This window comes from Scyliorhinus canicula, chromosome 4 (assembly GCF_902713615.1).
Source record: "Scyliorhinus canicula chromosome 4, sScyCan1.1, whole genome shotgun sequence".
Classification (NCBI taxonomy): Eukaryota; Metazoa; Chordata; class Chondrichthyes; order Carcharhiniformes; family Scyliorhinidae; genus Scyliorhinus; species Scyliorhinus canicula.
In genome coordinates, this window is record NC_052149.1 from 138,071,546 (window position 1) to 138,085,379 (window position 13,834).

A 13,834-nucleotide genomic window follows, 5' to 3' on the forward strand; every position below is an offset into this window, starting at 1 on the left:
AATCACCGATGAAGCCGAAATTGGGGCCGGCTGCGCTTTCGTGATGCTCCACCCCCTGAAACACCGTATCCACAGCCTCCGTACGTTGGCTGAGGCCTGCCCTGCGATGCTCCGTCCTCGACCGGCTGTGTTCCCAACGGCGTAGGTCTCTCATGGTTTCACTCGTCGGCAACTCAGCGTGGCGGCTGCAGACTCAGTCCAGTGCCACCACAGTCGGGAGAGGGCCGATCCACAGGCAGGGTTGGACATATTTGGGGCTAGGGGCATTGTGGTGGGGAGGTCCGGGGCGCGCGAGCCGGCCGAAGGGGGGACTATTTCGCAGGCCAGGTCCACAAGCGGCATCCGCCGTGAAGCACGGCGCGGCTTCTGCAGACCACTGCCGAGCGCATGCACGGCCATGGACCCGGCAATTTTCCAGGTTGTATCGGCAGCTAGAGCCGGGTGTTCTACGCTGCCTCCCTGCTAGCCCCCAGCAAAACAAGGAATCGGTGGCCGTTATGTGCCAGTTCCGTTCCCATGCTGCCATGGGGACAAAGTCTCCAAATTGGTGAATCCAGTCCCCTATCCCAATACGGGAAGTGATGTGACGGAGTCTCAGATATCAGGATTAATTTAATAGTTTTATTGATGATTTCCGGCTACAATAAAATGCTGGGAAGATGGGTTCAGTGAATGTGGTTTGAAATGTGTGTAAATGTCTCAGTGAGTCAGTGACCCGGTAAAATGCCAAAGTCCCAGCTTCACAGTCCAACTGAACTCGGATCCTGGAGCTAGACTGGATTCTGGGGAGGGTAATGGACTTGGAATTGTGTCTGGCTGTGAGATAATCATCACCATCACAATATAAACACCAGGATTTACTGCTGTTTCCAAGACATGAATGTCCCCCCTCCCTCTCCACATTCCCACATACAATCCCGATTCCCCAGAAATCCCCATCCGCCTCCACATCCCAGGAATGGGATCCTGAGGAGAACTTCTGTGAACAGAGAACTTGTGGATAGTTGTTAAACCTCTCTTGATGAGCTGGGTAGGGCTGTTTCTGTTTAGTCCATGTTACTGATCTCAGATCATCAGACAGAACCAAGTTGCAGTTTGCTGTTTTTGGATCCAGGTTCAATGAGCTTCTCCCTAGAGAAGAGAGAAGAGATTGGTCAGGCAGGGTTATTCCACTCAGATCAATGACTGACAGCTGCAGGGTAGGAAAGTACCATCCTGAATACAGGAGTGTGTCCTGGACTCTCTCCCTCCTGTTGCTATCCCATCCTGAATACAGGAGTGTGTCCTGAACTCTCCTCCTCCTGTTACTATCCCATCCTGAATACAGGAGTGTGTCCTGGACTCTCTCCCTCCTGTTGCTATCCCATCCTGAATACAGGAGTGTGTCCTGGACTCTCTCCCTCCTGTTGCTATCCCATCCTGAATACAGGAGTGTGTCCTGAACTCTCCCCCTCCTGTTGCTATCCCATCCTGAATACAGGAGTGTGTCCTGAACTCTCCCCCTCCTGTTACTGTCCCATCCTGAATACAGGAGTGTGTCCTGAACTCTCCCCCTCCTGTTACTGTCCCATCCTGAATACAGGAGTGTGTCCTGGACTCTCCCCCTCCTGTTACTGTTCCATACTGAATACAGGAGTGTGTCCTGGACTCTCTCTCTCCTGTTGCTATCCCATCCTGAATACAGGAGTGTGTCCTGGACTCTCTCTCTCCTGTTGCTATCCCATCCTGAATACAGGAGTGTGTCCTGGACTCTCTCCCTCCTGTTGCTATCCCATCCTGAATACAGGAGTGTGTCCTGGACTCTCTCCCTCCTGTTGCTATCCCATCCTGAATACAGGAGTGTGTCCTGGACTCTCTCCCTCCTGTTACTGTCCCATCCTGAATGCAGGCTGAATAAATTCTCTATCAGTTTACACTGAGCAGTGAGAATTCAGTTGTGAATTGCGGTAAATCTGTTGTCCCTTCTGTTCATTAAATTATTGCTCTCTGTTTTTTAATCTCAGCGCTGGGTCTGACGGGTAATAAAGTGCCAAATGGAATTGTCGGGTGCTGTTTGTCACTGAGGGAGAGCGGAACAGAGTAGGTCCAAGGACAGAGTGGGACAGAGTGGGAGTGGAATGTGTGGTGATATGCCTGTGCACAGTTTTATAGATAGTTAATGATGCGACCTCCAACCAGCTGGTGGTGCAACATATTCTTAGTGTGATCTGAGATACCCGCCAGCTGGTAATAGGACGTATGAGAGGATAGTCGCAGTGAGAGAAATTCCAGTATAAATCACATAATAGTGATTGTCTGTACAGTACTCGGATTTATCTTTCCACATGTGTTTCAATAAATCATCTTTTAGTTAAGCAACTGGATGTTCTGTGTATCTGATTGTGATGGCCATCACACAGAACACAACAGGATTCAAAATTAAAGTGGATGGAAACTGGAAAGCTCAGGCTCACACTTGCGGACTGAACAGAGAGATTCAGTGAAGCAATCGCTCAATCCTGGATCTGACTCCCCAGTGTCGACGAGACTGCATCGTGAGCAATTAATAGTTTTACTAAAAACTATCAGCTGTTCTATCGCCTGCCTTTGCACAAGAAGATCCCATGGGAAGGGGAAGGGGTATTGAATGTGACAAAAGTGTGGGCCAGAGGGGCAGCATGGTGGCGCAGTGGGTTAGCGCTGCTCCCTCACGGCGCCGAGGTCCCAAGTTCGATCCCGGCTCTGGGTCACTGTGTGTGGAGTTTGCGCATTCTCCCTATGTTTGCGTGGGTTTCACCCCCACAACCCAAATATGTGCAGGCTAGGTGGATTGGCCACGCTAAATTGCCCCTTAATTGGAAAAAATGAATTGGGTACTCTGAATTTTAAAAAAGAAAAAAAAAGTGTGGGCCAGAGTATCCCGGAAGAAATGGGCCTTTCAGAATTCACTTTGCAGCAGGGAGATTGCACAGGAAGCTGTGAGGGTTTCCATTCCCAGCCCAGAGTCAGTGAAAGAGAGAGAGAGCAAAGAGGTCGAACAGGAGGGGGAAAGAATATCAAATTAAAAAATAAATGCCACAACTTGACTTCCGGCAGGGGAAGAGAGCGGTCGCGGGCAACAAAGCTCTGGAGGGGGGAATGCAGTCGCGTCCTGTTCCCCCCCAAAAACAAACTTGTGCCGAAGTGCGCAAACCGGCTGGACTGCCCCCCACCCGCAAAAGTAGGCGAACGCGGGGCAAGAAGAGAGGTGGTCCAGACCAAAGTGGGGACCGAGCGGAGCCAGCTCAACCTGGCGCAACTAAAAGTGGGACATAGAGCCCACCTAACAAGAACTCGAATGAGTAGGTTCTTCCCGGAGGTGGTAGATATGAATGGTGCCAAGGAGGACCGGCCAAGCACGCCCACATGTTCTGGTCTTGCCCAGACTTGCAGGGTACTGGACAGCCTTCTTTGAGGCCATGTCCAAAGTGGTGGGGATGAGGGTGGAGCCATGCCCGAAAGTGACAGTCTTCGGGGTCTCAGACCAGCCAGATCTATTCCTGGGGAGGAGGGCGGACGCCCTTGCCTTTGCCTCCCTCATCACCCGCCATAGAATCCTGTTCGGCTGGCGGTCAGCAGCACCAGCCAAAGCAGCCGACTGGCTGTCTAACCTCTCAGAATCTCTCCAAATGGAAAAAATCAAATTCGCCATCCGAGGGTCAGACGGCGGCTTCCACAGAACGTGGGAGCCATTCACCCAATCGTACCAGGACCTGTTTGTGGCCAACGAACAAGCAGAAGAATTGCCAGGGAGCCAAGAATCAGGGGAAAGTAGCCAAGACGTGAGAGGGAGGGATAGAACGGGGGGGTAGGTAACAGCTAAAACTAAGAAGAAAGAAAGGCGAAGCACAGGAGAAGGGGAGGGGAGAGGTGGGGGAAATGATAGCCGGATGGAGAGCACAGGAAACAACAACAAACTTGGCAAATACAGTAAGAGAGAACAAGGGAAATATGGGCGAAAAGACGGGACGAACAGCTGACGGGAAGGTGAACGCGCGATGACAATGGCTGCGAAAACCGTCCGGGAGAAGCAAGTAACAACACCAACACCAGATCCGTTCTCGTATTGCCCTCTGTATTGGACATAACTACTGTAATTGTTTCTCCGGCACACAAATGTATATGTACCTCCCCCCACAAACAGGTGCTACTTATTTGTTAAAAATAATATTGCTAACTGTACAGAGTGGCTGTTGTTGCGTAAGTGCACACTATCCTACCAGATTTTTTGGGGTTTTTTTTCACTTCTCTCTATATACATATATATTATATATATATATATATATTTTATACTATGTACATAACTGTAAGTATACTTTGCTCAAAAGCCCAATAAAAAACATTTATAAGAAAAAAATACCAATGGGGGATTGCAACAGGAGTCGGTGGAGGGAAACTGGCTGGGAATCCACCTTATGGTGTCCGTCAGGCAAGATCCTATTGGCTGTGAGTTTGAGACCAGCTCGGGTTTACTAATTTTTATGAACCAACTTCCACAAACCCCATGTCTGTCTAATGTCCCCTTGATGAGGAGATGCCGGCGCTGTACTAGGGTGAGCATAGTAAGAAGTCTTACAACACCATGTTAACGCCCACAGGTTTGTTTCGAATTACTAGCTTTTGGATTGCAGCTCCTTCATCAGGTGAGTGACGAGGTGGGTTCCACAAACACATACATAGACAAAGTCAATGATGCGAGATAATACTTTGAATGCCAGTCTTTGCAGGTAATTACGTTTTTACAGGTCCAGACTGGAGAGAGGGATAATCACAGGTTAAAGAGGTGTGGATTGTCTCAAATCAGGACAGTTGGTAGGATTTCACAAATCCAGGCCAGACGGTGGGGGTGAATGTTATGTGACATTAATCCAAGGTCCCGGTTGAGGCTGTACTCATGCGTGTGGAACTTGACTATCAGTTTTTGCTCGGCGATTCTGCGTTGCCGTGTGTCCTGAAGGCTGCCTTGGAGAATGCTTATCCAAAGATCAGGGTCTGAATGCCCTTGACTGCTGGTGTTCCCCGACTTGAAGGGGACATTCCTGCCTGGTGATTGTCGTTCAATGTCCGTTCATCCATTGTCGCAGCGTCTGCATGGTCTCGTCAATGTACCACGCCTCGGGACATCCTTTCCTGCAGCGTATGAGGTAGACAACGTTGGCCGAGTCGCATGAGTATGCACCGCGTACCTAGTGGGTAGTGCTCTCACGTGTAATGGACAGTGACCACGACACCACACAACCCTGCCATGGCAACCTCGGCAAGAGGTGCCAGATCTTCGACATGGATATGACCATTACACACGAGAACACTACCCACCAGATACACGGTGCATACTCGTGATGACCTGCCACACACAAGTGGGTATCTTACCAGGGAGCACAGAAGAATTCTGCCTCTGATTGACAATGTGTAACCCGCCCCTACCTGACCCATGCTGGCTGAAGCTCTGGCCCATCACAGCAAGGAATGTTTAAACCTGGTGTCACTGGGAACGGAGGATGAATCTCAGACTCCTGATCCACACACACAGGAAGCTGAGATTAAAATTCAGGAATATTCCCAGCTATCTGAACACAACTAACCCGATCTGATCTCAGTCCCTGATATTGGAGAAAAGCTGTACGATCTTACCAATGATTCCCAGTATGTCGGAGTGAAACCTTTCCCATCCATTCAGCCTCTTCTGGATAAGTTGAAATATATTGGACAGGTTCAGGGTGAGCGCTAGAACATCTGGATCTGTTCCTCTCTGAGTCTCAGTCACTCTGTAATGAAAAAGGAGAGAATGTTTTTCTCAGTGGTGACATTTCAGATCAGAAACCCAAAGAGAAACGAGTGATGAGTGTAACAAGCTGCACCCCTTCTAATGTTCATACTGACCCCCCACAGTAACCCATCCTGAAAATGGCAGAATCCTGGGATTTACAGTCACCCTGTATTCACACTGCAATGGGATCACGGCACTTCAGCTTAGTTTTAATTTTCAAATCAGTCTGTGTACAGTCCAGTTTCTCTGTACTGCAGACTCATCTTTCCATTAAGAATAATGATTATTATCCCAGGATCTCCAGTCTGTACTCCCACCAGTCCCCACAACTTCCCAGTGGAGCCTCTGGGGGTTCTGTTTCACTGTCCACTCCCATGCCTCACACTGCACTCTGACTCCCACACCGCACTCTGACCACCACCCACACATTGTACTCTGACCCCACCCCTACATAGCATTCTGACACTACCCCCACATTGCACTCTGACAACACACCCCTACACTGTGCTCTGACCCCACACCCCACCGCACTCTTACCCTCACACTACACTCTGACCCCCACCCATACTGCAGTCTGACTCCACCCCCACACTGCACAGACCCCACTTTGAGAGGAGAAAGTGAAAGAGAGAGAGTAGGTTGGAAAGGAGAAAATTCTGATTGCCCCAAAGAAAGGAGTCCATCAAGTTCACTGAAAATTATGAGTTTTTTGGGAAGAGTACAGGCCTTCCAGGGTACATCCACTCTGAGTGTTGTCCAGTTGTGAGGCGACTGGCTTTACACTAGACATCCTCGGAGACCCCGCCCTCTTTCAACGGGGGCGGGTGTACTCCCTGAGACCTTTTGGGAAAATCAAATCCACGAATCCACAGGCCTTAGTCAGGACCCCAATATAATTTCCCTCCCCCACAAAATCCCAAAACCCCTCCATGTACCCTTGGCTAGAGGGAGGAGAAGAGACCGAGGACGAAGACGACTGTCAAACCCCCTTTGGTGCAGGAGAATCTCTGAAGACCGGGGCGGTAATGCCCACAATGAAGCGTATTGCACTGGAGAACGTCCTTTACAATTTGAACGTCTCGAGGACAGTAGCGGCCGGAACCTACACCTCCGACTTCCCTCAGAAGCCCCAGATTGTTCGGACTCCATATCTGACTCTGAGGAGGTCACCACCAGGGAACGGGAGGATGATGGCCCCACCAGCCCGTGAGACACTGGGCCTGGATCCATGGGAACAAGGCGTGCCACTGGGTGTGGACATGAAGGCGGCCAACATGCCCACAGATGATCCAGGAGTAGTTCTGCCGGAGCCACTCCGGTCACAGTATGTGGTGTGGTTCAGTCCGCAAAGAGGAATCAGGCCAGATGCGTGTCCAAGGATCCAGTCTGCTGTTTACGGAGGCCCTGCTTGAAATGAAATGAAAATCGCTTATTGTCACAAGTAGGCTTCAAATGAAGTTACTGTGAAAAGCCCCTAGTCACCACATTCCAGCGCCTGTTCGGGGAGACTGGTACGGGAATTGAACCGTGCTGCTGGCCTGTGTTGGTCTGCTTTCAAAGCCAGCGATTTAGCCCTGTGCTAAACCAGCCCCTAGGCTTGAAGGTCTGGATGGCCCTCTCTACCAACCCGTTGGGAGGCCGGATGATAGGGGACTCATCACATGCCAGATACCATTGGTCAGAAGAAACACCAGAAAGTTTGCACTCATGAAGGACGCCCTGTTATCTGTTACCAGCATCCCCAGAATGCAGTCTGTGGAGGAGGAGAGGTGCATCTTCACCATTGACGTGGGAGAGGTGAGGGTGAAAGGAGAAAGCGTGTGAAAGAAGAGAGAGAGAGAGAGTGAGTGTGAAAGGGGAGAGAGAGAGTGAGTGTGAAAGAAAAGCAGGAAAAGATTGAGCTAAGTATTGGAGGGGCTGTGGGAGAGATGCAGAAGCTGTGCCACTCAGGGCTTATTTGGGAGATGTAATGTTACTTAATTTAAATTTCTACAGTATTTCTGTTATATTCAGTGATTTATTTGATTTTAAAAGTTCTCCCAGCTAGGAATAATAATAATCTTTCTTAGTGTCACAAGTAAGCTTACATTAACACTGAAATGAAGTTACTGGAAAAAGCCCCTTGTTGCCACACTCCAGCGCCTTTCGGGTACACGGAGGGAGAATTCAGAATGTCCAAATTACCAAACAGTACGTCTTTCGGGACTTGAGAGCAAACCGGAGTACCCGGAGGAAACCAACACAGACACATTGAGAATGTGCAGTCCCCGCTCAGATAGCGGCCCAAGCAGGAATTGAACCTGGGACCCTGGCTCTGTGAAGCAACAGTGTTAACCACTGTGCTACCGAGCTGCCCCATAGAATATACAATGCTGCACACGTACAGGACAGAATTTCAACTTGTACATTGTTTTTTTCTGGGTAAGGAATGTCTGAATGAACCAAACTCTGGCGTTAATGTTGATTCCTGTGGAAACCGTGATTCACTTCAAGTTATTTCACTTAACGTCACAATTTTCAGCACATTAACCACAACTTTAAGTCAGGACTTACTGTCCTGTATAAATAAGGGGAACTTACCTGGAAAGGAGCTGCTTCGAGTTCTGTGAATAAAGAGGAGATCAAATCAGTCAACAAACAAACCAACACCAAATGGAACCAAACAGTGAATTTGGGATTAAGAGGAAAGAGTTCAGTGTGTAACAGTAGGCAAGGCCAGTCACAGGAATGGGGAATAATCCCACCTTTCACTGCACTCCATCCTGGGATTGCACCAACACTCCGAGTGCGGGGCTAAGGGGGCAGCACCAACACTCCGAGGGCAGGACTGAAGGGCGGCTCCAATTCTAGGCCCCACCAACAATCTAGCCTCACAGAAACATCCCTTTCCCCAGCTATGACACTGTTTATATTGAAGATGTACCTGAATAAAGGAGAGAGGGTCCATCTGTCCCACACTCGGGGTATTTTCACCTATTAATGTAATCAGTTCCATCCTCTTGTTTAATGCTTTAGAACAGCTTCTAATCTGTGAGAGAGCTCGGAGCTCCTCCTCATCAATCAGTTTCAGTGTGGATTCTTCATCTTCTTCCAGCTTTCTCCTCCATTCAGAGAAGCTCTTCGATAACTTTCCTTTCAGCTCATTGATTCGAGTCTGAAACCCAAACCAACTCTCATTACAAAAAGCCTTACCACACAGCTGTTACTCTGAACACACAGAACTTTTCAGGGACGGGACAGTTTGTTTAGATCACTACTCCATCACCTGTTAAAGATAGACAAGCAGTGGGGGAGGGGAGGGCTACTGGGAGAGAAAACAGAGTTTAACCTGCGTAACCTTGAGTTTAAAAGAAAGAGAAGTGTATTTAGACTGGGGATGACACTGCCATCTGCTCCATCCACACCTAGTGTGATGGCTCCTGTTTTGGTGCCCACACCTGGTGAAGGAAATGGAGATTCTGGAGAGGACGGTGACCAGAATGACACAGAGTCTGATGGATTTTAGTTCAGAGGATCAGCTCAAAGAGTTTGGGGAATTTAGAGAACGGTAGGCTGAGAGGAACAAGATGGAGATTTTTTAAATGATGGAGGGATTATTGGACACATCCGTTGGGTGAGGTACTTGACATGGATCAGGATGGTAGGACTAGAAGGTCTGCGTATAAAATCCATAGACTCCCTGAACATGTGGTGGGTATGCAGTCACTACCACCCTTTAAAAGGGAGCTAGAGAAGAATTTCCCCCAGTTTATCCTGAATTGGCTGCAGGTATTTTATCTCTCTTCTGTTTATGTCTCCCAGGTGAGTACATGGTTCAGGGTGTGCATGGGATTGAACCCTGTCTGCATGGGGCAGCCTCACTGGGGCTAATGGGCTTTTCTTCCTCTTCCTTTCTATGTTCATATGATTCAGGCTTCAGGACAGATCTTCAACTGCCAGCATCTGGCTGTGCCTCTCTGAGTAAATCCAGTGTCCAAGTGATAGAATAATATTCCCTGGGAGGTACAGGTAGAGTAAAGCAGCTCTCCTCACATCAAACATATGGGGACGCAGTGTAATCAGTGACTCAACCCCCAACAGAACCAGCCTGGTTTGGAAGGCCCGTTTCTGATGTGCTCATCGACTCACTGAAAAAAGAAACCCTTTTGAAATCCAGTCCCACTTTTCCCTACCTTTATTTCAGTTTCTGATCTCTCCAAGTCTCGCTGTTTGCTGGAACAATTCTGCTGGATCCCCCAATGCTTCTTGATTTCTCTCTTTAATTCTTCCTGCAAAGACATATAGAACAGTGTTTAAAATAACAAGCTACTTTATACAGGAACAGGAGTAGGCCATTCAGCCCCTCCAGCCTGTCTCACCATTTTATGAGATAATAATATTTATTATTGTCACAAGAAGGCTTACAGTAACACTGCAATGAAGTTCCTGTGAAACTCACCTATAGCTGACCTGTGACCTTACTCCATATACATTCCTTTGGCCCATAGAGATATCCTTGAATATCTTTGCTTAACAAAATCTATCTCAGATTTAAAATTAACTGATCTAACTTCAACTGCTGTTTGTGGGGAGAGAGTTCCACCCTTTGAGTGAAGAAGTTCTTTCCAACATCTCTCCTGAACCTTCTTGCCCTAATTTTTAGACTATATCCCTTAGGTTTAGAACCTCCACTCAGTGGAAATAATTTATCTTTATCTAGCCTGTCCTTCCTTCCATTTAGGTCCAGACAGTGGACGACCGGTGGGCACCAGAGGGATTGGTGTGCATCATTGACCCCTTTAACTGCACTCTTATTTGATGTTTTTTAAGTTTCTGTTGATCTTTGTTACGTTTGGGCTGTGCCTCTAACAGGAGCGACCCTTTTTTGTTTTTGAACATAGAACATTACAGCGCAGTACAGGCCCTTCGGCCCTCGATGTTGCGCCAACCTGTGAAACCCCTCTAAAGCCCATCTACACTATTCCCTTATCGTCCATATGTCTATCCAACGACCATTTGAATGCCCTTAGTGTTGGCAAGTCCACTACTGTTGCAGGCAGGGCATTCCACACCCTTACTACTCTCCGAGTAAAGAACCTACTTCTGACATCTGTCCTATATCCATCTCCCCTCAATTTAAAGCTATGTCCCCTCGTGCTAGACATCACCATCTGAGGAAAAAGGCTCTCACTATCCACCCTATCTAATCCTCTGATGATCTTCTTTGCCTCAATTAAGTCACCTCTTAACCTTCTTCTCTCTAACAAAAACAGCCTCAAGTCCCTCAGCCTTTCCTCATAAGACCTTCCCTCCATACCAGGCAACATCCTGGTAAATCTCCCTGCACCCTTTCCAATGCTTGCACGTCCTTCCTATAATGCGGCGACCAGAATTGCACGCAATACTCCAAAGGGGCTGGTTTAGCACACTGGGCTAAATCGTTGGCTTGTAAAGCAGACCAAGCAGGCCAGCAGCACGGTTCGATTCCCGTACCAGCCTCCCCGAACAGGCGCCGGACTGTGGCGACTAGGGGCTTTTCACAGTAACTTCATTGAAGCCTACTCGTGACAATAAAGCAATTTTCATTTTCATTTTCAAATGCGGCCGCACCAGAGTTTTGTACAACTGCAACATGACCTCATGGCTCCGAAACTCAATTCCTCTACCAATAAAAGCTAACACACTGTATGCCTTCTTAACAACCCTCTCAACCTGGGTGGCAACTTTCAGGGATCTATGTACATGGACACCGAGATCTCTCTGCTCATCCATACTACCAAGAATCTTATCATTAGCCCAGTAGTCTGTCTTCCTGTTATTCCTTCCAAAATGAATCACCTCACACTTTTCTGCATTAAACTCCATTTGCCACCTGTCAGCCCAGCTCGGCAGCTTATGTATCTCCCTCTGTAACTTGTGCACTGCACTGTCCGCAACTCCACCGACTTTAGTGTCATCTGCAAATTTACTCACCGATCCTTCTACGTCCTTCTCCAGGTCATTTATAAAAATGACAAACAGCAGTGGCCCCAAAACAGATCCTTGTGGTACACCACTAGTAACTGGACTCCAGTCTGAACATTTCCCATCAACCACCACCCTTTCTTCTTCCAGCTAGCCAATTTCTGATCCAAACTGCTCAATCACCCTGAATCCCATGCCTCCGTATTTTCTGCAATAGCCTACCGTGGGGAACCTTACCAAACGCTTTACTGAAATCCATATACACCACATCAACTGCTTTACCCTCATCCACCTGTTTGGTCACCTTCTCAAAGAACTCAATAAGGTTTGTGAGGCACGACCTACCCTTCACAAAATCATGTTGACTATCTCTAATCAAATTATTCCTTTCCAGATGATTATACATCTTATCTCTTATAAACCTTTCCAATACTTTGCCCACAACAGAAGTAAGGCTCACTGGTCTATAGTTACCGGTGTTGTCTCCACTCCCCTTCTTGAATAAGGGGACAACATTTGCTATCCTCCAGTCTTCTGGCACTATTCCTGTCGACAAAGATGACTTAAAGATCAAAGCCAAAAGCTCAGCAATCTCCTCCCTAGCTTCCCAGAGAATCCTGGGATAAATCCCATCCGGCCCAGGGAACTTATCTATTTTAACACTTTCCAGAAGCGCTTACACCTCCTTCTTATTAACCTCAAGCCTTTCTAGTCTAGTAGTGTGTATCTCAGTATTCTCCTCGACAACATTGTCTTTTTCCTGTGAATACTGATGAAACATATTCATTTAGCACCTCTCCTATCTCCTCAGACTCCATGCACAACTTCCCACTACTGTCCTTGACTGGCGCTACTCTTACCCTAGTCATTCTTTTATTCCTGACATATCTATAGAAAGCTTTAGGGTTATCGTTGATCCTACCTGCCAAAGATTTCTCATGTCCCCTCCTGGCTCTTCTTAGCTCTCTCTTTAGATCCTTCCTAGCTAACTTGTAACTCTCGAGCGCCCTAACTAAACCTTCACGTCTCATCTTTACATAAGCCTCCTTCTTCCTCTTGACAAGTGTTTCAACTGCTTTAGTAAACCACGGTTCCCTCGCTCGACCACTTCCTCCCTGCCTGACAGGTACATACTTATCAAGGACACGCAGTAGTTGTTCCTTGAACATGCTCCACATTTCCATTGTGCTCATCCCCTGCAGTTTTCCTCTCTATCCGATGTATCCTAAGTCTTGCCTCATCGTATCATAATTGCCTTTCCCCAGATATAACACTTGCCCTGCCGTATATATCTATCCCGTTCCATCACTAAAGTAATCGTAATCGAATTGTGGTCACTATCACCAAAGTGCTCACCTACCTCCAAATCTAACACCTGTCCTGGTTCATTACCCAGTACCAAATCCAATACGGCCTCGCCTCTCGTTGGCCTATCTACATACTGTGTCAGGAAACCCTCCTGCACACATTGGACAAAAACGGACCCATCTAAAGTACACGAACTATAGTGTTTCCAGTCAATATTTGGAAAGTTAAAGTCCCCCATAACAACTACCCTGTTACTTTCGCTCCTATCCAGAATCATCTTTGCAATCCTTTCCTCTACATCTCTGGAACTTTAACCCGCAGTTTGTTTTCTTTTCCTTAATTTGGTTGACCTTAGAAGACAACCTTGCCTTTCCCTGTTAATATCTTGATTACTTCAATCAGATCACCCCTTAACCGTCTAAATTCTGGAGAAAACAGGTCTAATTTGAGTATTCTTCTTGTAACTTAACCTCTGTAGTCCAGGTATCTTTTTGTAAACCTATGTTGCACTCTCTCCAAATGCCAAAATATCCTTCCTAAGGTGTGGTGCCCAGAACTGCTCACAGAACTCCAAGTGGAGTCTAACCAGGGTTTTGTATAGCTGCAGCATAACCCCTGTGTCTTTATACTCCAATCTTCTAGATATAAAGGCTTGCATTCCATTAGCCTTTTAAATTATTTTCTGCACTTCTTTGTGGCATTTTAAGGACCTATGAACCTGAACCTCCAAGTTTCTTTGGACATCCACCGAATCCCACCACTTTCCGTTGAGAAAGTATTCTGCTCTATCCTTTTTTA

The 13,834-nt window shown here is 47.5% G+C and overlaps 1 protein-coding gene across 1 annotated transcript in view; it reads right to left on the bottom strand.

Moving 5' to 3' along the window:
• Positions 1-601: 601 nt before the first annotated feature.
• Positions 602-13,834, bottom strand: part of LOC119965034 (E3 ubiquitin/ISG15 ligase TRIM25-like) — a 39,334-nt gene continuing 26,101 nt past the window's right edge. The window contains exons 2-6 of the mRNA XM_038795245.1: positions 9,958-10,053; positions 8,709-8,939; positions 8,366-8,388; positions 5,650-5,783; positions 602-1,131 (exon numbers count right to left, since the gene is read on the bottom strand). Of these exons, the coding sequence (XP_038651173.1) occupies positions 608-1,131; positions 5,650-5,783; positions 8,366-8,388; positions 8,709-8,939; positions 9,958-10,053 (1,008 nt within the window). The 3' untranslated portion in view covers positions 602-607. The remainder of the gene's footprint in view (positions 1,132-5,649; positions 5,784-8,365; positions 8,389-8,708; positions 8,940-9,957; positions 10,054-13,834) is intronic.